The sequence below is a fragment of the Ascaphus truei genome, unplaced genomic scaffold (assembly GCF_040206685.1).
Source record: "Ascaphus truei isolate aAscTru1 unplaced genomic scaffold, aAscTru1.hap1 HAP1_SCAFFOLD_725, whole genome shotgun sequence".
Lineage (NCBI taxonomy): Eukaryota > Metazoa > Chordata > Amphibia > Anura > Ascaphidae > Ascaphus > Ascaphus truei.
Window position 1 is genome coordinate 160,650 of NW_027457059.1, and position 27,254 is coordinate 187,903.

General features: G+C 45.2%; 1 protein-coding gene across 1 annotated transcript; it reads right to left on the reverse strand.

Moving 5' to 3' along the window:
* LOC142486072 (uncharacterized) lies at positions 1 to 26,983 on the reverse strand. Its single transcript, XM_075584732.1, has 4 exons — positions 24,527 to 26,983; positions 9,047 to 9,629; positions 8,647 to 8,760; positions 1 to 2,280 (listed from the first exon to the last, which is right to left on the reverse strand). The coding sequence occupies exons 2-4, from the start codon at positions 9,063 to 9,065 to the stop codon at positions 779 to 781; spliced, it is 1,635 nt and encodes a 544-aa protein (XP_075440847.1). The 5' UTR covers positions 9,066 to 9,629; positions 24,527 to 26,983; the 3' UTR covers positions 1 to 778.
* Positions 26,984 to 27,254: the final 271 nt, after the last annotated feature.

Sequence of the window (27,254 nt, forward strand, 5' to 3'; positions counted from 1 at the left end):
CACACTGCGCGCGCTCTTACTGGGCGCACGCACTCACTGCGCGCGTGCTTTCACTGCTCTAAAGCTCTTTATCTTTGCGCGCGTGCAATCTTTCTGCATACCTCCGATATCAGCTGCTTTGTCTGCAGGGCTTGGGGGTGGAGGAGGGGAGGGATCAGTGCGGCTGCTTGGAGAAGGGGAATGCAGGGGACTCACAGCACACACACAGCACACACACAGCCCCCCCTACCCAGATGTCAGCTGCTTTGTTTGCCTGTGCGGTTCGGTGCAGGGTTGGGGGGGGGGGAGGGAGGAGAGGAATCAGTGCGGTTGCTGGGAGAAGGGGACTCACAGCACACACACACAGCCAGCCCCCTCCCCCCCACCTCCGATGTCAGTGCTGGGAGAAGGGGAATGCAGGGGACTCACAGCACATATACACACACCACACACGCACAGCCCCCCCTACCTCCGATGTCAGCTGCTTTGTCTGCCTGTGGGGATTGGTGCGGGGCTGTGAGGGAGGGGGCGGGTGTGGGGCGGATCGGTGCAGGGCTGGGGGGGGATGATCAGTGCAGGGCTGGGGGGGGGCGGGGAGGAGGAGGGATCAGTGCGGCTTCTGAGAGAAGGGGAACGCAGGGGACTTGTGCTGCAGCCGGCGCCTCGCTCCACATCTTCCTCCCTCCTCCTCCCGATCCGACATTGGATCGCAAGTGGCAAAATATTTTGTCGGATATATTCCGACATTGGACCGGAAAGGGTTAATACAGAATGGTTTCCCACACTCTGTAGATGTGAATCATTTCTCTCCTGTATGAATCCTCTCGTGTCTGTGGAGTTTTCTCTTAGTACTGAATTGTTTCCCACACTCTGTACATGTGAATGGTTTCTCCCCTGTATGAATGCGCTCATGGTTGAGGAGCCCCGCCTTTGTAGAAAAGTTTTTACTACACTCTGTACATGTGAATGGTTTCTCCCCTGTATGAGTCATCTGGTGTATGAGGAGACAGCTCTTAAATGTGAATTGTTTCCCACACTCTGTACATGTGAATGGTTTCTCCCCTGTATGAATCCGCTCATGGTTGCGGAGATCTGTCTTCTGAGAAAAGCTTTTACTACACTCTGCACATATGAATGGTTTCTCCCCTGTATGAGTCATCTGGTGACTGAGGAGGCTTTTCTTAATACTGAATTGTTTCCCACACTCTGTACATGTGAATGGTTTCTCCCCTGTATGAATGCGCTCATGGTTGAGGAGCCCCGCCTTTGTAGAAAAGCTTTTACTACACTCTGCACATGTGAATGGTTTCTCTCCAGTATGAGTCATCTGGTGACTGAGGAGGCTTTTCTTAATACTGAATTGTTTCCCACACTCTGTACATGTGAATGGTTTCTCCCCTGTATGAGTCCTCTGGTGTCTGAGGAGGTTTTTCTTAATACTGAATTGTTTCCCACACTCTGTACATGTGAATGGTTTCTCCCCTGTATGAGTCATCTGGTGTATGAGGAGACAGCTCTTAAATGTGAATTGTTTCCCACACTCTGTACATGTGAATGGTTTCTCCCCTGTATGAGTCCTCTGGTGTCTGAGGAGGTTTTTCTTAATACTGAATTGTTTCCCACACTCTGTACATGTGAAAGGTTTCTCCCCTGTATGAATCCGCTCATGGTTGAGGAGATCTATCTTCTCAGAAAAGTTTTTACTACACTCTGAACATGTGAATGGTTTCTCCCCTGTATGAGTCATCTGGTGTCTGAGGAGGCTGCTCTTAATACTGAATTGTTTCCCACACTCTGTACATGGGAATGGTTTCTCCCCTGTATGAATCCGCTCATGTTTGCGTAGGGTCCTCTTGGTACTTAACTGTTTCCCACACACTGTACAAGTAAAATGAGTCACTGCTATCTGAATCATCTGGTGTGGAAAAAGTTTCCCCTTCAGTGAGAAACTGCTACCACCATCTGTACATGTAAAGGTTTGCTCTCTAGCGGGGACACAAAGGTGTGTGAGTAGGTCCCTGTCCAGTGAGAAGCTTTTGCCACACTGACAACAGAGAAAAGGCTGAGCACCACGGCTGCTTCTTAAATCTCTCGCATACCTTTTGCTGGACCCACATTTAGAGTCCGTCTCCGCTGTGTGCTGTACAAGGTCTGTAAGTTCACCATCATGTGGCACTGGTTCCTTGTATGTGTCCAAAATGTGGCAGGAATCATTGTTTTTTGGCACTTCTGGGCTGGGAGGAGTCAGACAGCTTCTGGATGTAACAGAGCTCAAGTTCTGTTCCTCATTCAGGCCGATCTCTAACAGAAGTAAACAAAAAAGACAGAACAAATGTTTTCAATCTGTAAATCAAATTACTGAACGCAAATTACAAATCCAACACTGAAGAATTTATTTCACCGATACTTAATTAACAAAATATTCTCTTCACCCAGGGTTTTAAAATTGTGGCACATTTTGGCACATGGACATACAGTGACCCCTAATGACTGTGGTGGTTCCCGAAGGCCTGAAATGTATTTGTAGCAGCTCTCACAGTGAAATCATTGATACATATATAACTTGTATTTATTACTGTATTCATTATTTAAGGATACATGTACATCCTCCAAATAATTAACATTGAAAATGTCCATGAGATGTAAAGTTAAGGAACTCCTGGTCTATCATATTAGTGCGTTAATAATATCAACTAAACTAGACAGCAACCTATAGTGTAAAGATACTGTAGATGCCCATGTATGTATGTCTTTATTTATATAAGGCCCGCAGTGTACTCAGCGCATTACAGCAGAAACAATACAGTACAGGGAATTATAATGCAATAAGTGCAACAAACAAAATCAGACAATAGGAACGGAAATCCCTGCCCTGGAGAGCTTACAATCTAAGTGATGCAGTGACTACACTGCCCATGTAATCTTTTGTCATAAGACCCACAAACTAAACTGCTCCATTTTGTGTAATATTTTGTCAGTCAAAAAGACTATTCATATCATTTCCCAAGCACGCGGCCTTGGTGTAATATTTGACTCCTCTCTTTCCTTCTTCTCTCACATTCAAAACAAAGGAAAAAAGGAGCACTGCAGAAAAGAAGAACTGGAGGCAAAAGCAGAAAAATTAAGAGAGTTATTGAGACACAGCCTAACTTAAAAGAGAAACCGCCAACGCGTTTCTCGCCATGGGCACTTTATCAAAGAATGGTTTCCTGAGTCTAGAGAGTGTCACGTTATAGGCACTCCCCGCCGGAAACACTGCCTACCTGTATCAAAAGGTAAAAAAGTCCCATGGGAATAAAACAGTCCGGGGAAAATGTAACCACGGAAAGAAGGCAGTATAACTGTGGGGGAGAAATCCAGCAAAAGGACACAATAAAGAATACAATAACAATAAACTTAAATAGACTCATAAGGACAAAAAAAAATAAATGAAAAAGCATCAAATTTAAAAATGGATAAGATGTGGAGAGAATAAAATTATTTAAATTAAATTAACTGTAACACCAAATAATATAATCATGTAATAATATACATATAATAAATGTAAATTCAACTACAAACGCAAAGAACAATTTGAATCTTGATAAAGGGAATATAAAATTAATTGGACACTGATACAAGTTTTATTATTTCGGCTGTGTACGAAAATAAATTCAAGTTACAGTTAAATAATGAATATGGGCTTAAAGTCCAGTATATGAGCTTTAATTTGAGGGTATTCACATCCAAATTGGAGGAAGGGTTTAGGAATTACATTTCTTTAATATGTAGGCCCCTCTTTTTCAAGGGAACAAAAGTAATTGGACAATTGATTCAAAAACTGTTTCATGGACAGGTGTTGGCTATTCCTTCGTTATTTCATCATCAATTAAGCAGGTAAAAGGTCTGGAGTTGATTCCAGGTGTGGCATTCACATTTGGAAGCTGTTGCTGTGAACCCACAACATGCGGTCAAAGGAGCTCTCAATGCAAGTGAAAAAGGGCATCATTAGTCTGCAAAAAAAAAAAAAATCCATCAGAGCGATAGCAGGAACACTAGGAGTGGCCAAATCACCAGTTTGGTACATTCTGAGGAAAAAAAGAACGCACTGGTGAGCTCTGCAACACAAAAGGCCAGAATGTCCATGGAAGACAACAGTGGTGGATGATCGTAGAATCCTTTCCATGGTAAAGAAAAACCCCTTCACAACATCCAGCCAAGTGAAGAACACTCTTCAGGAGCCAGGCACATTATTCAAGTCTACCATAAAGAGAAGACTTCACGAGATCAAATACAGAGGGTTCACCACAAGGTGCAAACCATTTATAGGTCTCACGAATAGAAAGGCCAGATTAGACTTTGCCAAAAAATATCTCAAAAAGCCAGCCCAGTTCTGGAACAGCATTCTTTGGACAGATGAAACTAAGATCAACCTGTACCAGAATGATGGGAAGAAAAAAAGTATGGAGAAGGCTTAGAATGGCTCATGATCCAAAGCATACCACATCATCTGTAAAACACGGTGGGGGCAGTGTGATGGCATGGGCATGCATGGCTTACAATGGCACTGGGTCACTAGTGTTTATTGATGATGTGACAGAAGACAGAAGCAGCCGGATGAATTCTGAAGTGTATAGGGATATATTGTCTGCTCAGATTCAGCCAAATTCAGCGAAGTTGATTGGACGGCGCTTCATTTTACAGATGGACAATGACCCAAAACATACGTAGAAAGCAACCCAGGAGTTTTTTTAAGGCAAAGAAGTGGAATATTCTGCAATGGCCAAATCAATCACCTGATCTCAACCCCGATCGAGCATGCATTTCACTTGCTGAAGACAAAACATAAGACAGAAAGACCCACGAACAAACAACAACTGAAGACAGCTGCAGTAAAGGCCTGGCAAAGCATCACAAAGGAGGAAACCCAGCGTTTGGTGATGTCTATGCGTTCCAGACTTCAAGCAGTCATTGCATGCAAAGGATTCTCGGCAAAGTATTAAAAACGAACATTTTATTTATGATTGTGTTAATTTGTCCAATTACATTTGAGCCCCTGAAATAAGGGGACTGTGTATGAAAATGGTTGCAAATCCTAAACGTATCATACAATATTTTTGCTCAACCCCTTGAATTAAAGCTGAAAGTCTGCACTTCTATTGCATCTCGGTTGTTTCATTTAAAATCCATTGTGGTAGCGTACAGAGCCAAAATTATGAAAATTGTTTCAGTGTCCAATTATTTCCGGACCTAACTGTACATAATGAATATGATGTAAATAAATAAACCACACTGAGAAAATTGCCACAGTAAGGATACAATACTACTCATCAAATGTGACTAGAGACACATATGTATCTCAATGATAGAAACAAATGTATATGAAACACACAGACGCTTGTGCTCTCCTCACAAGCGCAGGGAAAGGGAAGGACCTGATAGCGAGGTGGGGAGGCCGCAGGGGATACGAAGGGAGTAAGTTGCCGCGTAGCTGGGGATCGGCGCACGTAGTCACGTGACCGCGCCGCGCGCATGAGAATGCGCGACGCGTCCGGAGGTGCGGAGCCAAGCTCAGAGACATGACTGATCCAGCTGCATGTGCGTGCATGCTCTGACAGCTGAGCGGGAGTGCGCGCGTTCTCAGGCACCAACGCGGGGGTAGCGGGAAGCCAACGCTTCAGCACGGGAGTCTGGAAACGGAAACCAGGAACATGGAACAGGAACATGGGCATGGAGTCCAGAGCACAAGGTAACATCCAGAGAAGGGAATTGCTTCTTGGAGAACGTCCAGCCTCCTTAAAGGCATAGTGACAGAAACAGCAAGGTGCAATGAAACTAAACATAACATAAGGGTTCTTAGTCTAATCCATTGGCCAAGGAATTATAAGACTGCCACCACGTCAAGGTGAACCCTACTTCGCAGGTACCTACACTACCCAACGGTAAACTAACCTCAGTAGAATAAGAGTGACAGTCCCAGTCTTCCGGAATCCACAGGAGATAAGTAAAGGTCCCAAGGAGGTCCAGGCAGGGACAGTATGCGATGAGTACTAGCAGGCACCAGGGCAAGCAGCAAAAGACTAATAGCAGAGAGAAAGTCAAAGAGAGGCTTACTTCCTGTCAGGAGGAAGAGGGCAGGGTTTGCCAGAAAGCAAGATGGCGTTGCTTGCTTCAGAATCCTTAAAGACACAGGATCTTGACTCGCAGATAGAGGGCGGCGATCAGAAGTAAACAGGTAAGGAAGGGAAACGCTGCAGGGGGCGTGTTCCGCGCATCGTTACATATATAACCTGAGAATGGGCAAAGGAATAATATAGCTTAGAGAAAATGTTTTAGGTCCCATTCTGTATTCATTCCAAAAGAGGATAGAGTATTAAGTGAATGGATCCAAAACATCTCACGCTGATTAAGCTGTTTAATTCTATCACCCCCTCGTGCAGTGACAGGTATAGATTCAATCCCCTCGTGTAGGAACAGGTATAGATTCAATCCCCTCGTGTAGGGACAGGTATAGATTCAATCCCCTCGTGTAGAGACAGGTATAGATTCAATCCCCTCGTGTAGGGACAGGTATAGATTCAATCCCCTCGTGTAGGGACAGGTATAGATTCAATCCCCTCGTGTAGGGACAGGTATAGTTTCAATCCCCTCGTGTAGGAACAGGTATAAATTCAATCCCCTCGTGTAGGGACAGGTATAAATTCAATCCCCTCGTGTAGGGACAGGTATAGATTCAATCCCCTCGTGTAGGGACAGGTATAGATTCAATCGCTGAAAAATGAAAGGTGGACAAGTTTCCCAATGTACAATGTGTAAAATGTTTGGAAACTGGGAGCATCTGATGTAGTTTTTTAATAGAACGAATGTGCTCCATAATTCTGACCTTCACTGGTCTGATTGTCCGCCCAACGAATCCTCGACCACAACCGCAGGTTAAGTAATAAATCACAAAATTACAATGAATAAAAACTGGAATTGTGTGTGTGTTTCTTACTGTGCACAATATCAATAGATTTGATAGGATTGGCATAGCAACAAATACAACATTTACCACATTTGAAAAATAAAAAAAAACGTGTATTAAATTTGATTCATGAACATTGTTTGACCTGGAGGGAAATAAACTAGGCGAAAGATAGTTTGCCAAGGATTTAGCCTTTCTAAATGCAAATTTTTGTCCTTGTTCAATTGGCTTTAAGGTCTTCCTCCAAGGTGAGCACTTCCCAATGTTTCTGGATGATTGAGCGGATTTGATCTATGCAGTTTAATAAATAGCGGATTGGACCCTTCGGGAGTGCCCTGGTCTCTCCTTGATTTACTGTAAACCCCCTGCCAAAAACCAGTCGAACCATAAGACAGTAACTCAACATGAGTACAGAGTTTGCCATTCATGTAAGCCTCCTCTACTGTATATCCCCTGTTCTGTAGCCCCTGACAGAAATTCTGTTTGCCAATTCGGTGGCCTGTTGATGAAAAGAATCCTCGTTAGAGCAAAGCCACTTTAGGCGGAGGAATTGGCCCTTGGGTATACCACGGATGAGTGACCTGGGGTGATTGCTATCCGCTTTAAGAAAGGTATTTCTGGAATTTTGTTTCCTGTAAATGTCAGTCTGTATTTCTCCTGTAACGTCAATAAATAAAGTGATATCTAAATAATTAATGTGATTAATATGGGGTTCAGAAGTAAAGTTAAGATTCAACATATTGGAATTAAGTGGATTAATGAAAGTGTCCAGTGAATGTGAATCCCCTTCCCAAATCATAATCAGGTCATCAATAGAACGCTTGTAAAAAAATAATATGATGCCGAAAAGGATTAGAATCACCAAAAATAAATGTGGATTCCAAGAGACCCATAAAAAGATTAGCATACGACGGGGCAAAGGAGGTACCCATAGCCGTACCCAGTGTCTGCAAGTAAAACTGTGACTCAAATAAAAAATAATTGTGAGTCAATAAAAATGTGATGGAATCTAAAAGAAAAGTGCGAAGTGAAATAGATAATGAGGAGCCGAAGAGTAAGGGGTTAAATACTCCCCTAGCAATGCTCACAGGGAATGTCCACGTGTTAAACATACACTTTGTATCCTTTAGAAACTTGTTTTCCTTCCCAAAGAAGCCTAGACCTCCATTATCCACATCAGCCAAAATCAATAATGTCACATATCATGTCCTTTCATAACCCCTCTTGATAGACTTCCACTAGCCTTAATAGGTAAATCTTATGTGGTTGTCAGTGGTTTAGGGTACTGTAGACATATAGTATACATCACTTTCACTGTCCGGAAGAATTGCCTGGACTCTTGGGACACTGTCCCCATCTATCAGTTAAGCTATGTCTAAAGACTGGATATTATTGTGTATCTAGTGACCCTTAATGAGGGGGTATTGTTAAGCTGGGGAACCAGGTTAGTTAGGGAAGGGTCCCTTGAATTTGTTTTCCCAAATTGTGTTTTATCGCATCTATTGATGGTCAGATACCCATAACTCTGCATTTCCAACCTTTATACTTGTCTGAGAGCCATATTGCACTTCTAACTCTGCTGCATGTGGCTTGTCCCAGAACACCCAGCAGGCCTGGGGACTTCCTATGAGAGGCAATTAACCATGAATATTCACTAAATGTGACCATGCTCCTTGTAACAAGATAACATCCCTTTGTGCAGACAAAGGGGAAAAGGTACTCACCAGAGACAGGAAATGGAACAGTTTCACTCTTTATTGGGATCAGATGTTCCTCAGTGTTCAGTTCTTCTTTCTCTGACTTAATCACAAACCTCTCCAGCACAACCACTGGGAAACCTGGCAATAAGAAAAGGAAAATCCATCACGTAAAGCTGGGAGTGGGGGCGCTTCTTGTGCTTTCACCTCCTCTGATATTGGTATAATATAATAATTCTTGTAAAGAAATGTATTACTAGCCCTTCTGGCAGAACATGACAGAGGTGAAGATATATAATCTTCTTACCTGCTGATGGTTCTATAAGAAAATAAGATTAGTTTGGGTGTTTGACTCGCATAACTGCCAAATAATCAGATATTCCCCCCTTGCATATTCCAAAGACACTAAATTATCTCCTCTACTCACTTAACAAGCGTGGATCCATGCTGGGAGTGGGCAGTGCTGCTCTGGAGGTGCTGGCAGTGGACAGTGCTGCTCTGGGAGGTGCTGGCAGTGAGCAGCGCTGCTCTGGTAGGTGCTGGCAGTGGGCAGTGCTGCTCTGGAGGTGCTGGCAGTGGGCAGTGCTGCTCTGGAGGTGCTGGGAGTGGTCCTCTGGAGGTGCTGGTAGTGGGCAGTGCTGCTCTGGAGGTGCTGGCAGTGAGCAGCGCTGCTCTGGGAGGTGCTGGCAGTGGGCAGTGCTGCTCTGGGAGGTGCTGGGAGTGAGCAGTGCTGCTCTGGTGGTGCTGGGAGTGGTCCTCTGGAGGTGCTGGTAGTGGGCAGTGCTGCTCTGGAGGTGCTGGCAGTGTGCAGTGCTGCTCTGGAGGTGCTGGGAGTGGTCCTCTGGAGGTGCTGGTAGTGGGCAGTGCTGCTCTGGAGGTGCTGGCAGAGGGCAGTGGTCCTCTGGAGGTGCTGGCAGTGGTCCTCTGGAGGTGCTGGTAGTGGGCAGTGCTGCTCTGGAGGTGCTGACCGGAGGTTACTTAATCTATATGTGTTGGGTTTTAGAATGTGCCTGTAAATAAAACAGAATTGGAATGATCAGTTTTTTTTGGACAAATATACAGCATTTAGTATCAGCTCTTTCACACCTAAATCATTAACCCCAAAGGAGTCGGAGAAGACAGGGGCACCAAAAAGCACATATGGTCCATTCGCAAACAGGAACTTAATTTCAAACACTGCAAAACTTTAATGGCTCAGGATTGTGTCACAACATAACCATCTAGAAAAGTATAACGAGAGTCGGAGATTAGCAGCCAAAAGACCAGTAAAGTTCTCATAGTGTAACCTAGTAACATTCTATACAGTTCCACAGTATGAAGATGTAGCCTGGTCCCCCTCTGCTTGTCGCTCCCCCCCCCCCCTCAATGTAAAGTGTGCAGCGCACAGCATCCAAGCGAGAGCAGGTCTGGCAAAAACTTTCTTTATTGTCAAGGCATAAAAATGCGGGACGCAGCCCTTCTACGCGTTTCGTGCAAAGCACTTTATCAAGAAGTGCTTTTACACGATATACAGCTACTTAAATACAGATGACCGGCCAAATCTCGCGATATGCTGTGACGTCATCAAACCGCCAGTAACCAATGAGAGTAATATCCCTCGCGCATGCGCGCCGCGATCGAGCCCTGTGAAACCAACCACCGCATACCAGTCATCTCACCGCCACAGCGACGTGCACCTGCTGGTAAACACAGTGCTGCACGGGAGACCAGCCCTGGATGCGGCAATTGAGAACCCCAGTCCCCCCGCTACGCGCATGCGCATATGGACAACCTCAAAAACCTTATTCATTGACGGATTGATGTATTTGAATTGCCTAAGTAAAAATACAAAAGTGCAAACTCTTCTACAACACTCCATCATGAAAAGCAATAACAGACATTACATAGATATACATTATTAAAAAAGCGGCTTGTCTCCACAGAACTACGCGTTTAGTTGGGCAGTCAGTATCAACATACATCATCACTATAATAAACAAATAATCTCACTATACTAAACAATTTATTGTTTAAAAACTTAACTAAACACACCATTAAAATACAAGTATACTGCTATACTCATGTAAAAACAATTGTGCTCCCTCCTGACGACATTGTGATCATTATATCAATATAAAGCAATAGAAAAATAATTCCCTCTGTAAAGAGCCTTATAGAAAAACATTAGCAGTTAAGCACTGAAAGCATTAGTATAAACCATTGAACCACATTTGGAGACACCAAGTTATCGTCTATTGATACCCGTTCTTGAACAGTTAATTCATCTTATATGATGTTTCTTTTTATGAACAAATCATGTGACAAACCATTAGAATATTTTCTGTAAAAAATGCCCCACAATTTATATTCTTTTACATATTCGGAGATGGCAATCAGATCCCTTTCTTAAAGAGTCTTGTTATTGTGTTATACACATTTGGTCATTTAATAACATAATTACATTTGTCAAACATAGATAGAGACTACTTCTATCTCAAGGTTCGTGATCATTTTAGAAAGTGGTTTATGGTCCACTCCACATTAATTCCTTCTGGGAATCTTGTTCTTAAAGTAAAAATCCAAAAGGACTCTCTACAATTCAGAATGTTAAGGACGTCCCCCCTCTCTCTCGTCTTTTCACTTTCTCTAGACCTATGAACGTGAAGTTCTTAATACTGCCCCTACTACATTGTGTAAAATGCTTTGATACAGGATGTTCCAGATCCTTTTTACGGATTAGTCTGCAATGCTTTTGCATTCTAATCTTGAGAGCCCTCGTAGTCCTGCCAACATATCTCTTCCCACAGCCACAACTGATTAGATAAACTACAAAGTTTGTATTACAATTAATAAAGCTACAGATGTTATATCTTTTATGTGGACTGTGGGAAAAGAAATGCTGTGAGGGCCTCATAAACTCACACATATTGCAGTTATTGCACCTGAAAGAACCTTTGGTCAAGAACCGGTCAGGATCACCCACTTGAGTGGAGATCACACTAGGGGAAACAAATGCGGCCAATGTCTTGGTGGCGATCGCGGGTGCCGCCAAGCCCCATGGCGGACCCGTTGGCGGGCCGCAGGTGTGGGTGGTTGCTGGGGGAGCTGTGCGGCGGTTGTGGTGTGTGGCGATCGTGAGCCAGGTACTCCCGGAGCAGGGTGCCGCCATCTTAGATTGCGCACGCATAGGCAGTAAGGATTTCAGTGCGGTGCCCAGCCGGGAAGTTTGCGCATACAGTAACAGCACAGTCTTTGTAAATAATCGAAAGGGTTTTGCTTATCTTAGTCCATATGGCAATTTCCCTGCTTCAGCATGGCTCTCTCAGCAGCTTCTCTCACACTGCTTCAGCACGGCTCCCTCAGCAGCTTCTCTTACACTGCTTCAGCACAGCTCTCAGCAGCTTCTATCACACTGCTTCAGCACGGCTCTCTCAGCAGCTTCTCTCACACTGCTTCAGTACGGCTCTCTCAGCAGCTTCTTTCACAATCTGCCAACTTCTTTAACAGCCTTTGGTAGCTGCGGAGCCCCTTCTGCCTCCCTCCTTCTCTGAGGGAAAACCGGTCAGTCTCTCTCACTGCCTCTCTGGCTTCCTGGGTCTGGCTCTGTGTCTCACAGCTTCCTGTATCTTTTTAACCTGCAGTCTTTCAGGAATCCTGCTTAATTAGGCTGCAGGTGCTGGAAGGTTAACTGGCTGAGTGCTGGAAGGTACACATATCCTCCATTCCAGCCTACTGAGACAGTGACTCTGTCACTATATATACACATACATATACACACACATATATATATATTTTCACACCCACCCCCCAACACACACACACACACACACACACACACACACACACACACACACTTCAACCTTGTGGGTCTCATCAGTGTGAGGTTGGTTGTTGGTTATACTGGCTTCTCAGTTAGAAACAGTCTGTCTGTGAGTGGGTTTATTGGATTTGCATCTTATCCCAGGCTACGTTTAAAAGCTGTGTTTAAAGCAGCAAGCATTGGCTTAAGGGTTTTCCATGTAATCATGGACATGAGACAAAAGGTGGCACTATTCTGGAACCACAGAGTCACATGTAGAATATGAATGAGGCCAGATAGCTCAACTCGTCCCCATTTGAACGCACACCATGTTCTGTAATATTTCTTAACTTTATTGAGAAAGCATCAGACATATAAAGGCACTTGTAGATGGTGCTGTGTGGTAAGAGAGTGCTTCTCTAGCTGAAGGTGCTTTGGTATGGCAGGAAGGTAAAAACGAATAGCCTTGCCAGGGAGTAGATGGCAGAAGTACTCACTCAGCCTGCTAGGATGGAAAAGGAAGTGAGGGATTCCTGGGAAACAGGAATAGTCTGAGGACCAAACTAACTTGTCAGCAGAGACAGGGGAGGTGGGAAGACCCATTCTCAGCTAGGAGAATTGGGAGGTTGCTAGGGCAACCAGCACTGCTGAGTGGAGAGGGGAATGTGTAACAATAATGTATCAGTTACACAGGCACTGTTTTTCAGAGCAGAGAAGCATGCAACTGAAATAAGGAGCTGGCAGTCAGAAAACTGCAAAGGGGGGGAACAGAAATAAACAATCCTGTTAAAGGACAGGCACTGTGTGCTCATTTGCATGTCATTTCCCAGAATCCCTTCCTACAGTGGAAGCACTGAATTCTAGATGATAATGGTGAAAAGCAGGTTTGTAGACTTGTGCTCACAATAGAGTGTGTGTGTGTGTGTGTGTGTGTGTGTGTGTGCTCACAATAGTGTGTGTGTGTGTGTGTGTGTGTGTGTGTGTGTGTGTGTGTGTGTGTGTGTGTGTGTGTGTTTACTTAAGTTATGGTGGGTAAAAAAAAAGTGACAAAATCCCACCACAGCAAAGAATATAGCAAATGGAAATATTCCTGTATGCTCATTTGCATGTCTTAGACAGGTCTGCAACCCCGCCTTTCACCATTATCACCCAGCACACAGCACTTCCACTGCAGCAAGGGATTCTGGGAAATGACATGCAAATGAGCACACAGTGTCACCTTTTGCTTCAAAACCATTTTTAACATGGTTCCCCATAGGCTTAAGTTTGCTGCATGGTCACAGCTTTAAACACAGCCAGGGTTAAGGTGCACAGCCAGAAAACCCACCCACAGACAGCCGTTTCCACCTCAATTGGTCTCATCAGTGTGGGGTTGGTTAACTGGCTATGCTATATATATATATATACAGCTAAACCCCGTTATAACGCGGTTTTCCCGTGGCTCCCGTTTTTTTTTTGCACACTGCACACACTCACTGCACACACACTGCTCATTGCTCACACTGCACACACACTGCACACTGCTCACACTGCACACACTGCACACACACTGCTCATTGCTCACACTGCACACACTGCACACACACTGTACACTGCACACACTCCTCATTGCTCACACTGCACACACTGACACACTGCACACACACTGCACACTGCACACACACTGCTCATTGCTCACACTGCACACACTGACACACTGCACACACACTGCTCATTGCTCACACTGCACACACTGACACACTGCACACACACTGCACACACTGCACACACACTGTAGTACTTTCCGTATACAGGAAAATGTGAACATCGGCAGTATAACATTTCTTTCCTGTATTTCACTGATGAGCTATTTACACTTTACTGAGCATGTATGCGTTTGTTTTTCTAACCATCATACTTATGTATTAAGCACTATTAGCTGGTGCAATTATTATATAGAAATAAACAGACAACTGCACTTTAACAGATGTACCGTAGTGGTGACCTTCCTCTAGGTAGTTAAGAAAATATTTTGCCTGTACAACGTCTTGTGACTTTTGTTTGACAAAGTTAAGGTGGTGGGAAGTCATTGTGCTGTGGGGGGGTGGCGGGGCCCTGCGCTGCGGCTACGGCGGGCCCTGTACTGCTGCGCGAGGGCCCTGTGCTGCGGCGGGGGGGGGGGGAGGGAGGGGGTTAGCGGTCTTCCGGAGACTGCTTACCTGTCTCCAAAGCAGCACACTTATGCAGGCACCCCTCACGTTCGCCGTGCGCATGCGCCGTGCGGCTCGTGAGGAGTGGATGTTGCCTGCCAGTTCCCTCTGTTCCTCTGCGGTTCGTCGTGTAATGACCCAGCGGGGTCATGTGACATCACGGCATGGCAACGTGACCCCGCGGGGTCATTTTACACCAGTTAAAGTTGCACAAACATAACATTAAAGTTTGTTAAAACTATTAAAAATTGAATAAAAATTAACACAAATGAAGTGATCACATACCCTGTATAATAAAAAAAAAAAATACTGTACTGTATAATCAAACATTGTACAGTAATAAAGTGACACGTACACACACCTCTGACCCCTCAGCCATTTTAATCATACAACTCACTGTGCTGTCTGAGAGCTGGTAAAATACATACTGTACTCAGGTACTGTACTTAAGCCCTCCAGATCAGTTGTTAAAAGCCTCAGGTTTTCAACACTAAGAAAAAAGTGAAGACCCCAGGAAGGTAGAAATGGCGGAAACTTCAACCAAACGTAAGAGGTTTACCGTCAAAGAAAAAATTGCTGCGCTTGACAGAATAAAATCTGGAGTCACGCAAACCAAGGTGGCTAGAGACCTAGGACTGAATGAGTCTACAGTTCGTGGATGGAAAAAGGAGGAAGAGAAACTTCGTGATGCAGTAAAATCCATGGAAACAGACGATGGACTGAAGCGTAATCGTTTGCGTGAACCTAAAGACAGCCAGTTGGATAAAGCTGTTTTTCAGTGGTTTGTCCAAGAAAGATCCGAAGGCATACCTCTGTCTGGACCCCATCTGCAAACGCAAGCCAAAAAGTTTCACAGCCAACTTCACGGCAATGCTTCAACCTCCTTCGCGGCAAGTAGTGGATGGCTAGATCGCTTTAAAAGGCGACATGGAATAAGTAAAACTGCTATATCAGGAGAGATACGGTCAGCTGACGATGAAGCTGCATGCTCGTACCCTGCCCAACTTCAAGAGATAATTGAAGATGGTGGCTATACCGCAGAACAGGTTTAGAACTGCGATGAGACCGGACTGTGTTTCAAAATGCTACCGAATACCACTCTGGCCTGTAAGAATGACGAACAGCGTAAACAAGGCTTTAAACAAATGAAAGACAGAGTGACTGTACTTTTTTGTGTGAACCAATCTGGAAATCACAAACTGAAGCCATTTTGTATTGGCAAGTTTAAGTCGCCGCGGTGCTTCCACCATGTGAACATGGGTACTATGCCTTTTGCGTATGACTTTAGCAGAAATGCCTGGATGACTGCCAGTATTTTCGAAAGGTGGTTTCATCAACAGTTTGTACCAGAGGTCCGTAAATACTTACGTCAACAAAGGCTGGATACAGAAGCGTTGTTGTTACTTGACAACTGCCCTGCACATCCCCCGGCCGATAGCCTAATAAGCCGAGATGGAAAAATAAGGGTCAGCTACTTGCCCAAGAACACGACATCCAAAATACAGCCGATTGATCAAGGCATTATTGCAACCTTTAAGATGAACTTTCGGAAAACAATGATACATCGAATAATCACAAGTGAAGATTCTGTTATATCATTTTTAAAGAAAATGAATCTAAAAGAAGTTTTTTATATTGGTGGCGAAGCTTGGGAAGCGGTCACACAAATGTGCATTGTGAAATGTTGGCGAAACATAACAGGTGCACGTCCTGTGCCGGCTGACGCCGAACTCGCCAGTGACAGTGAGGACGATGCTGATTTTGAGGGGTTTACGGAGGAAGAAGTCGCCGCCGCAAATCAGTTACTTGCAAACTATGTGAACGAAGGCCTCACAGAGCAGGAAATTGCCAATGCCGAACGAGTCATGGAACCGTTCATTGATACGGAAAGTGGGGCTACAATTGACTCTTGGGTCGATGGGGACAGCAGCTGTCCTACTCATGAACATATGACGGGCTCGGAAATCATTCAAAGCCTTACAAGTGAAAATACTGATCTGGATACTACAGAAGACGATGAGGATGAGGAACCAGAACCGCCACCAAAGATCACTGAGGCGCTGGTGGGATTACAAACAGGACTTCAATTTCTAGAGTCAGAAAACGTCAATTATATAACAATCCTACAATTAAAAAGAATCATTGAAATCGTGAAAAAGAAGAAAAGAGAAGCACTGAAACAGACAACACTTGATAGGTTTTTTCAAGTGTAATCTCCAGCTGGTTTTATTACAGTATGTTCAGTTCAGTATGTTTTGTTTTGTACAGTTGTTACACGAGCACAGAGTGCATTACACGGTTTTCAGTATGTGCTGTATCTACAGTGCATACTACAGTATACAGTACAGTACTGTATGTGTTTTGTGTGTGTTCAGTACTTTATTTACAGTACAGTATTTATGAGAAATGAACAACACGACAATTGGTGTTTTAAATACAGTACTTTATTGTTCAATGCATCAATAAATGTGTTAATACTGTACGATTGTGCATTTTCTGTATTTTTCCATTCTACTGTTGATGTTTTAAACACACACTCTCACACACACTCACACACACTCTCACACACACACTCTCTCTCACACACACACACACACACACACACACACACACACACACACACACACACACACACACACACACACACACACACACACACACTTACACACTCACCCACACACACACACACACACTTACACACACACACACACACACTTACACACACACACACTTACACACACACACACTTACACACTCACTCACAGACACTTACACACACACTCAGACACACACACTCAGACACTTACACACACTTAGACACTCACAGACACTTACACACACTCACACACACTTACACACACTCACAGACACTTACACACACTTACACACACACTCAGACACTTACACACACTTACAGACACTTACACACACTCATAGACACTTACACACACACTCAGACACTTACACACACTCACAGACACTTACACTTCAGACCGTGGCGATTTTTAAATATACTGTAGTACCAGAAATATATACATATATATATATATAGTGGTTGACAAATCACCAAAAAATCTACTCGCCACAGAAAAAAATCTACTCGCCACCTAGTACCAAACGTGTGCTGCTTGGGCCAATATTTACTCGCCCGGGGGTTAAATCCACTCGCCCGGGGCGAGCAAATGTATAGGTTTGTCGAACACTGTATATATATATATATATATATATATATATATATATATATATATATATAAATAAAAAATGAGTTCTTCAGTATTAGGTGACACCTTTATTTGGACTAACAGTTTATGTCATAGGACAAGCTTTTGAGAGTTCTCCCCTCTTCCTCAGGTCGACAATACCGATTAACAAAGGAATCTATGGCTAAAACAGTGTTTGGGAAAGCAGGGGGAAAAAACAAAACAAAAAACAACAGATCTGTACTGTAGATAAGGTAGGGTGTTAAAGTGTCTGACGCCATGGAAGGGTGACAAGGAATAGTATGCTGAGAGAGGGGGATGCTGGGAGGGGGGGGGGAGGTATGGATAAGAATAAAGGCAGACAGGATAATTAAAAACAATTCTGATAGGGTGTGAGAAACCCCGTATCCGCATTAAGTCATTTGGTTTTGGAGTCAAAGAGTCTTTTCATTCTGAGTTCAAATGTTTTCCGTTCTTGGTGCGTTTAAACATTCCAATGAGGATTTTGATTTTTAAATCATTGATGGAATGATCTGGTTGTGAGAAATGATGTCCCCGCATCTTCCTTCTTCGTGGTGTTGTATAGAGTGTCTGTACATAGTCATTCTGCTTTGACATACATACATACATACATACATACATACAGTACATACATACATACATACAAAGTACATACAGTACATACATACATACATACAGTACATACAGGATTCTAAGCAGAGTTACAGTATGTGAAATAATTATATAAACTTGCGTGAGATGGCATTCAAAATGAGGAAGCACATCCATACCAACAGCAATTCCCTATGCCCTCCGTCTAGGCTAGATCTGGGATAGTCAAAAAGAAAGCTGCTCAAAGCTCTAAACGGAGAGCATGAAAATACATGTCAATAGTATTTAGGACAACTGTGGTTTGTATCTTGAGGGGGTGATAGAGTTAACACACTATAGCAGAGAGGCCCACTGGATTTTCACACTGGATACACTGATTCCTAAAGGGGTAAATACAGAGTGGGACCTGAAATATTTCCTTTAACCTACAATATCCTATATGGTCTCCTTATGCAATCAATCTGCTATGTTCTTGTAAAAGTCTTTAATTTCTTAAATTGAGAGAAATATATCTACTGTTTAGTTGGTTTATTCAATTTTGCTTGGTATCTATGTACCCCCTTTTGTTTAAAGGGCGATAACTATACTATGACCTTTAGGTTTTATTCTTTCCTTCTAAGAGTCCCTAATGTTTTTACTTCTTGTGCTAGACAGGAGAATTAACTGCTTTTTATATTGATATATATTTTGCTTTGTGCAATTTATTATTAATCAGTTTATTTTTTCTATCACAGACTTGTATCATGATATTTCTCTATTACGAATAATTACAATTTTGATAATTATACTTCATGTATAACACACATTTTTCGTTCTTAGATAATTTTCATGAATCAGGTTATGTTTTATATCATGTGTGTCATTTTTACTGTCATGACAACAAATGTGATTTTGTTTAATTACAAAACAATCCACAGCTGCTTTTTCAGTACACAGGAGGGGCTATATTAAGGAGCTTAACTCACAGTCCCAACCATACTCCTTGAGAAAGGGCTTTTAGAGCCTGAAACGCGTAGGAGGTTGGTTTTTTTGTACTTGTTTGTCCCTTTTTTCATTTTTATGTAGCTAAATAAAAGTTTTTATCTTTTTCACGCCTGGTGAGCTGAGGTTGCTTTATTTTTGGACGCAGCAGTCTCATACCAATCCCTATTCCCTAGATCTGGGATAGCTCTCATCTATACAGTACACAACTATTACTCTATATATAGGCAATTAGTACTTCCCCTTTCTTAGAGCTTTTCAGCTATAACAGACCTTTTCTGTTTGTTCCTCTTACCGGAGACGTCTCTTCAATCAAAATATGATCTGGGACTTCTTCACATCGGCTGTTTGAGGAGCATTGCGTCGTGGGTCAAGAGTTGCTGACGGAGCAGGATTTGGAGGGTGAATACAGCAAAGGTAACAAACACATTAGTTGTATGTTATTTAACTATGTATTTTTTTAGGATGCCCATTAAGTGCCAATGTGCTTATCTATGCCCCTTTATGGGTATAATCAGTGGCAAGCAATGCATATTTAGGCAAATGTTTGTTTTGATTTCATTCTAATGTATTGTATTTTGTGTATTTTATTTAGGTTGCCCATTCATTGTCAGTGTGGCAATCTATGGCCATATTCTGTGCATGGCTTATCACAGTCACTGGCTTTATTGTCAAATGCTTGTTTTATTTAAATGTAATGTGTTTATTTTGTGGCTGTAATTTTTAACTTGCCCATTGATTGCCATTGTGGCAATCCATACCCATTACCATGCCCATTACCACTGTGACGATCAATAGGTAGCGGGGAGTGGGGTAATTGTCCCTGTTGGGTTGAGGGGGAGATTAACCCCTTAATTACTAGCGGTTTGCAAGGGAGTCAATAAGTTAAACTCCCTTTACAGGGCAAGAGACTGAACTAGGTGTCGGGTTTCCTTCAGGTGAGATGGTAACTCCTGATTGAACAGGAGGCAAAAGGCATGAAATGAGAACCGGTCAGTGTCCCTGTTGGAGGCTCTATGAGAGGATCACAGACGAGAGCTCCCACCCCCGCAGGGATCCAGGCATGCTGACCAGAGTATTTATCCTGACAACAGTGGGGAACTCAAAGCCCCACATAGCAGAGAAGATGGCGCACAAAGAAGGGCAAGAGACTTCCTGGGAGCAGCTTGACCTGAAAGCCTGCAGCTGGAGAAACCGGAGACGCCGGACCAGCATGTTGGTTTTAGGATTTAGGTTTTGCCTTAGAGGGGCAGTAGCCCCAATGTTTTAGTTGTTTTTGTGGCGAATAAAACCACTCCTACTATGGTTTACCTAAAAATTGCATGTGTGGAATCATACCTGATCTTGCCTACAGGCCACTCCGTCACATATGGTGTATGAAGTGGGATGCAGTGTCTTCAGAGGTCAACAGAAGAAACGCATGCAGAGGGCACCAGAATAAAGAGCCACAAATCCAGGCAGAAAGACGAGGATCCCTGCGCTGGATAAAGCAACAAAACAAAGCTGCACAACAGACGGTGGCCCACAAGCGGTACCGATTCTAGAAGCAAATCAAGCAAGACGGCTAGAGACGGTGACCCACGAGAGTTACCGATTCTGGGAATGAAGTCTGCACCACCAGGTGTGTTGGGAGAGAGAAAGAGAGAAAAAAGGGGTTTTTCAAAATGGCTGCGCTGAAGCAGGGAAACTAATACAGACAGTGACCCACGAGCAGTACTGATTCTGGAAGTAAAGACTGCCACACCGCATAGGACATCAGATGTTATTAGAGTATATGCAGGAAAGTTGATGGGAAGCTGCGCTGAAGCAGAGAAACGAATACAGAGTGTGACCTATGTGAGGTACTGATTCTGGAAGAAAAGGTGGATGAAACGTTTTAACTGATGGTTTGCTGGAGTCCAGGCTGCACAGTGACAGTGAGACGCAACCGCAAAATGCCAATAGGCTGTATGGAGTGCGAGGACCCAGGGCACTCGGAAGAGGCGCGTCCATACGTTCCAGTATGAACAGTACCGGCAGTATGAGGAAGATTGTCTACAGCGACAGCGAGCAACGCGTGGTGGGCGAGGAGAAAATACAGAAGTTTTGAGCAAAGAAAGTGAGTTCAGTACTGCTCATGCCTCAGAGCTACCAAAACAAAGAAAGAAAAGAGAAAAAGAAAAGAAGTTCGCAACGGACAGCGGAAGTTACAGAAATGGTTAATGATGCGCCTGCGACATCAGGAACTCGCAATTCCGAAGGGAGCCGACATGTTCTGCAGCCTCTAGGGACTGGCGAATCCTCCTGGGAATGGCAGAATATCCAGTGGTGAAGGCGTGGATTCAAAAGGAGACGGCAAAGGAAACTGGTGAGAAAAAGGTTGATTCCTCGAGTCAGGTTAATGCTGCATTGCGAGGTGCCAAGCATGGCTATGATCTCCTCCACGAACAGTTCGTTAAGGCGCAAGAAGCTACGACAGAGATACAGAGCGGTCTGTCCGTAGCGATCACCAAGTATGTATATCTTTGTCTTCTCCAAAGTGTCAGTTGCAGAGCGAGTTCCAGGACATGAGGACTAACCTTGAGCGGTCAAATGCAGCTGCTGCCATCAGTGATGAAGAGGCAAAGGCTGAATTGGAAGTCTCTCAGAAGGAGATTCCCCGTCTCACCGGAGCGCTGAATTTATATGATTACGCCCATGAAGAGGTCGGGCAAAGTATAGAGACTGTAAGAGAAGAGAAGACACCACGTGGCGGGATCCCTGTATCCCTGACACTATGCAGTAATGGGGAAGCGTCCCTACCTATGGGCCTTCCCATCCAGCACACACAACTACAGCGAGTCGGGGCCTAGCTGGGACCTGGGGGAAATCTGGCCCAGTCAACGCCTTGTATGCTACAGACATGAGACTACCACATGCTTGGGTTTCTATATGGGGGCGTCTACACAGAAACCCAGACACAACACCCACCTCCATGCATAGGGTCACTCTGCTCTCCCTCAGCTGTAGTTCTGCACTGCAGATTGGGGGAGGGAAGAGAGCTCTGTGTCTCACTTCTACAGCTCTGCACAGACCTCCCCCCTCTCTCCTCTGCACAGACCTCTCCCTCTCTCCTCTGCACAGATCTCCCCCCTCTCTCCTCTGCACAGACCTCCCACATCTCTCCTCTGCACAGACCTCCCCCCTCTCCTCTGCACAGACCTCCCCCCTCTCTCCTCTGCACAGACCTCCCCTATCCCCCAGTGTCCCAGACACATTATTTAAAACTAGAACATGAGAGAATGCAGCAGATATTTGGGACATCAGAACATACTGTCAGACCAGTTTAAAAAAGGGAGGACGACTGTATTACCTAACAGATATTATCTTATTCTTCTCAGGTATGTTTGATTGGACCCACCTCATTTAAATTAAGCCCATCTGCAATTGATCTGTATTTAACGTCTACTTGGTCAACACCCTCTTTAGAAAATCCCTCTGGTTAATGTCCCTCACATGTGCTAATTAAGTTGCCTGGGCTCTACTTAAGTCAGGTGACATTTTAGAGCTATAAAACCAGTCAGCATCGCAGCCTCCGCTGTCTGCAGCCTCTTGTCAAGTAGCAAGCAAACTGGAGTTCAAAAAGGAGTGAAAAAGTGGGCAGCACCTGCTGGTTCCGATTTCGGCATTAGAACTACGCTGGAAAGGAGGATATCATCTATCCCAGACTGCACCTCTCAGCACGTTACTATTGTTGTGATGCCGCCTTTACTTTTTATATTCGCTGTGACCTCACTTATTTTCAAATTATGCACTTCTTCCACCAGCCTCTTTATGTCTCTAACGCTATTCATATATCTCCATCTCTCCTTCCTTCACCGCGTCTCAGTTCACATGAACTCCTTTCTTACCTGCGCCCTCTGACACCACACAGCTATACCCCCAGCAATAAAGCAAACCCCTACAAATCATCCTCACACATACTCCTTCTATCCATGCTTCCTCTCCTTGCTTGTGGGGATATCTCTCCCAATCCTGGTCCCTGCCTTATTTCTTTTTTTTTTGTAACACAAATTTTATTAGGTTTTTCTCTTTTTGATATCTTAACATGGTCTAGCAACACATTGTCTTGTACATTCAAATAAAACCTGTTTCGTAACATCCATCTATAGAAGAAAACATTTACCACGAACAAGACGAACTGACAGACACTTATATACTAGACATGGGAAGGAAGGGTGGGGAAGGAAGGGTGGGAAAGGGGGTGGGGGGGGGGGAAGGGTGGGAAAGGGGGTGGGGGGGAAGGAAGGGTGGGAAAGGGGGTGGGGGGGAAGGAAGGGTGGGAAAGGGGGTGGGGGGGAAGGAAGGGTGGGAAAGGGGGTGGGGGGGAAGGAAGGGTGGGAAAGGGGGTGGGGGGGAAGGAAGGGTGGGAAAGGGGGTGGGGGGAAGGAAGGGGGGGAAGGAAGGGGGGGAAGGGGGGGAAAGGGGGTGGGGGGGAGGGTAACAGCAGGTATGTTGCCTCTGTGGCCGAATCCATCACAGGCGTTGTTATTCTGCCTATCTGACTTCGTTCTTTCGTCTCTTGTATTTGCCGGTCTCACATGTCTTAATGCAACTCGTCGTGTCGGCTGTCATAGGAGAACGCATTTGCGTTTATCAAAGCCTTATTTCTACATGCTCTCGTCCTCACCTCCCACATACAACTTTCCACACTGGTGTCAACCACTCTAACCTCATACCCATCCCCTGCCACCAGTGGTCAGTGGTTTGCGCCTTTTGTTTTTCCTCTCCCCTTGATACATACATACCAGGACTGTCCCCGGGCAAACGTGTCAGCCTCACACAGAGAAGCTATAGCCCATAACACACACAGGATGCTGCCCCTGTGGTAATGAAGGAGTTAAACTCCAACCAATACTCCCTCAATCTAATTACTTTCTAACTCTATTTAATAACTTTCCCAATCTTATCCTCACTGATCCCTAATGTTAATTCCCAATGTAAAATAACCCCCATTATCTCCCAGTCCCTGTGATACAGGAGGAGTAACCCCCCCAGTGCCAGAGGCCCCCCCTCACTATCAGAGGCTCAGCCTCTCAGGCTCCTGTGTGTAAGGAAGCTCAGAGCAGCACTGGGATAATGTGCACAGGTCACACAAGGGAGGAAGGGAGGAGGAGGAAAGCACTTACCCAATAACACAGGCTGAAGATCTCTGTGCAGCAGGGGGTGGGCAATGTGAGGGGGGCACAGGAAAAGGGACTTAGAGGCTTCAGAGCCTATTCCTCAGTGTGTCCCCCCCTCAGTGCCTGAGATGTGCACTTTATCCCCCCCTCACTGTGTGTGTACTTCCTATGGAGGGTGGGGGGAGCCCCTGTGATCTCTCAGTCCTTCCCTGTGGGAGTGACCTGGATTCCCCCCTCAGGATGTGGGACAGTCTGTGCTCAGGATCAGTGTTTCCTGCCGGAATCAAACCTCACACACCAGGACATCCGGCCGCAGCAGAGGGACCATAGAGAGGTAAGAGGGGAGGCCAGAGCGCCTCTATCCAGCTCCTCCTGAGCTCATATGGAACAGTGACCCCTGGTGGGCTCCCAAGCAAGGTGCAGTGAGCGCCCCCTGGTGAGAGCTGCACGTGGTGCTGGCTGTGGGCTGGTGAGAAACATAGTGACAATCTCACCCCCATCTCCCACCGTATAATGTGCGGTCTGGTCATATACTCTGTGCTGTGTGTGTGTAGTGAGGTCTGGTGATATACTCTGTGCCCATGTGTGTAGTGACGTCGGGTGATATACTCTGTGCTGTGTGTGTAGCGACGTCTGGTGATATACTCTGTGCCCGTGTGTGTAGTGAGGTCTGGTGATATACTCTGTGCTGTGTGTGTAGTGAGGTCTGGTGATATACTCTGTGCCGTGTGTCTGGTGATATACTCTGTGCCGTGTGTCTGGTGATATACTCTGTGTCCGTGCGTGTAGTGACGCCTGGTGATATATTCTGTGCCCGTGTGTGTAGTGACGCCTGGTGATATACTCTGTGCCGTGTGTACAGTGCCGCGTGGTTATATACTCTGTGCCCGTGTGTGTAGTGCCGTGTGTCTGGTGATATACTCTGTGCCCGTGTGTGTAGTGCCGTGTGTCTGGTGATATACTCTGTGCCCGTGTGTGTAGCGACGTCTGGTGATATACTCTGTGCCGTGTGTGTAGTGACGTCTGGTGATATACTCTGCCCGTGTGTGTAGTGACGTCTGGTGATATACTCTGTGCCGTGTGTACAGTGCCGCGTGGTTATATACTCTGTGCCCGTGTGTGTAGTGCCGTGTGTCTGGTGATATACTCTGTGCCCGTGTGTGTAGCGACGTCTGATGATATACTTTTTGCCATCTGGTGATATACTCTGTGCCCGTGTGTGTAGTGACGTCTGGTGATATACTCTGTGCCCGTGTGTGTAGTGATGTCTGGTGATATACTCTGTGCTGTGTGTGTAGTGAAGTCTGGTGATATACTCTGTGCCGTGTGTGTAGTGATGTCTGGTGATATACTCTTTGCCGTGTGTGTAGTGACGTCTGGTGATATACTCTGTGCCCGTGTGTGTAGTGACGTCTGGTGATATACTCTGTGCCCGTGTGTATAGTGACGTCTGGTGATATACTCTGTGCCGTGTGTGTAGTGACGTCTGGTGATATACTCTTTGCCGTGTGTGTAGTGACGCCTGGTGATATACTCTGTGCCCGTGTGTGTAGTGAAGTCTGGTGATATACTCTGTGCCCGTGTGTGTAGTGAGGTCTGGTGATATACTCTGTGCCCGTGTGTGTAGTGAGGTCTGGTGATATACTCTGTGCCCGTGTGTGTAGTGACATCTGGTGATATACTCTGTGCCCGTGTGTGTAGTGACGTCTGGTGATATACTCTGTGCCCGTGTGTGTAGTCACGTCTGGTGAAATACTCTGTGCTGTGTGTGTAGTGACGTCTGGTGATATACTCGGTGCCCGTGTGTGTAGTGCCGCGTGGTTATATACTCTGTGCCCGTGTGTGTAGTGACGTCTGGTGATATACTCTTTGCCCGTGTGTGTAGTGACGTCTGGTAATATACTCTGTGCCCGTGTCTGTAGTGACGTCTGGTGATATACTCTGTGCCCCTGCTAGCTGATCTTCTTTCTGTGTTCACGCCTCCCCCTGCCTCTTATTTCCTCTTTCTGCTTCAGCTCAGACGGTGCTTCCTCTTTTACATGTCAGCCTCACACAGAGAAGCTATAGCCCATAACACAACAAATATATCAAGATCCACCGCTCTCCTATTATAACAACTTAGTAAATAAAAGATATCACAGGTGCACAAGGGAATGATTGAATACGATGTAGCCGGGACCCCTTTTCCACCATTTGTTGTTGTGGGGTGGGCTATGCTGCACGTAGGGAACGCTCCGTTACGGAGGTTCCGCATAGAGGGAGCCGCTATGTAAGGTTGGCGCAGGACTAAGTCGGCAGGAGGTTGCGCATGCGCGGGCTAAGTGGCAAAAGCCCGCGAAAGAGGAGAGCTCGGATAGGAGGGAGGCTAGGAAAGTACGGGTCCCAGCAGCCCCGCGGATCCCTCGTGACGCGTGAGGACCAATCGGGGGCGAAGAAGGGGAGGAAAAGGAGTAGAGACGCGCCCTTTGGTGAGAGCTGGCTGTAGGAGGAAGGAGAAGGAGCTCCGGTGTAGGGAGGCAGTCCGCCCCCTACCTAGGCCTCATACCCCAGGCCCAGTTAGGCCCTGAGCCCCAGTAGTGTGAAGCTGAGTTAGGGATTGGCCATAGATAGGTTCCGGATTCACTTATTGTTGTGTGATCGCTACCGGGACAGTTCTAAGTTGGCGGGAGGTCTGGGCTCAGACCCCACTACCAAGTTGCTGCGTGCCTGGGTGGGATCGCCCCGGACACCTACG

Excerpts from the sequence above, each read along its gene's own strand:
- LOC142486072 (XM_075584732.1), bottom strand. Across the intron at positions 2,281-8,646 it reads TGTTCCATTTCCTGTCTCTG|AGATCGGCCTGAATGAGGAA; the intron begins GTGAGTACCTTT and ends TACTTCTGTTAG.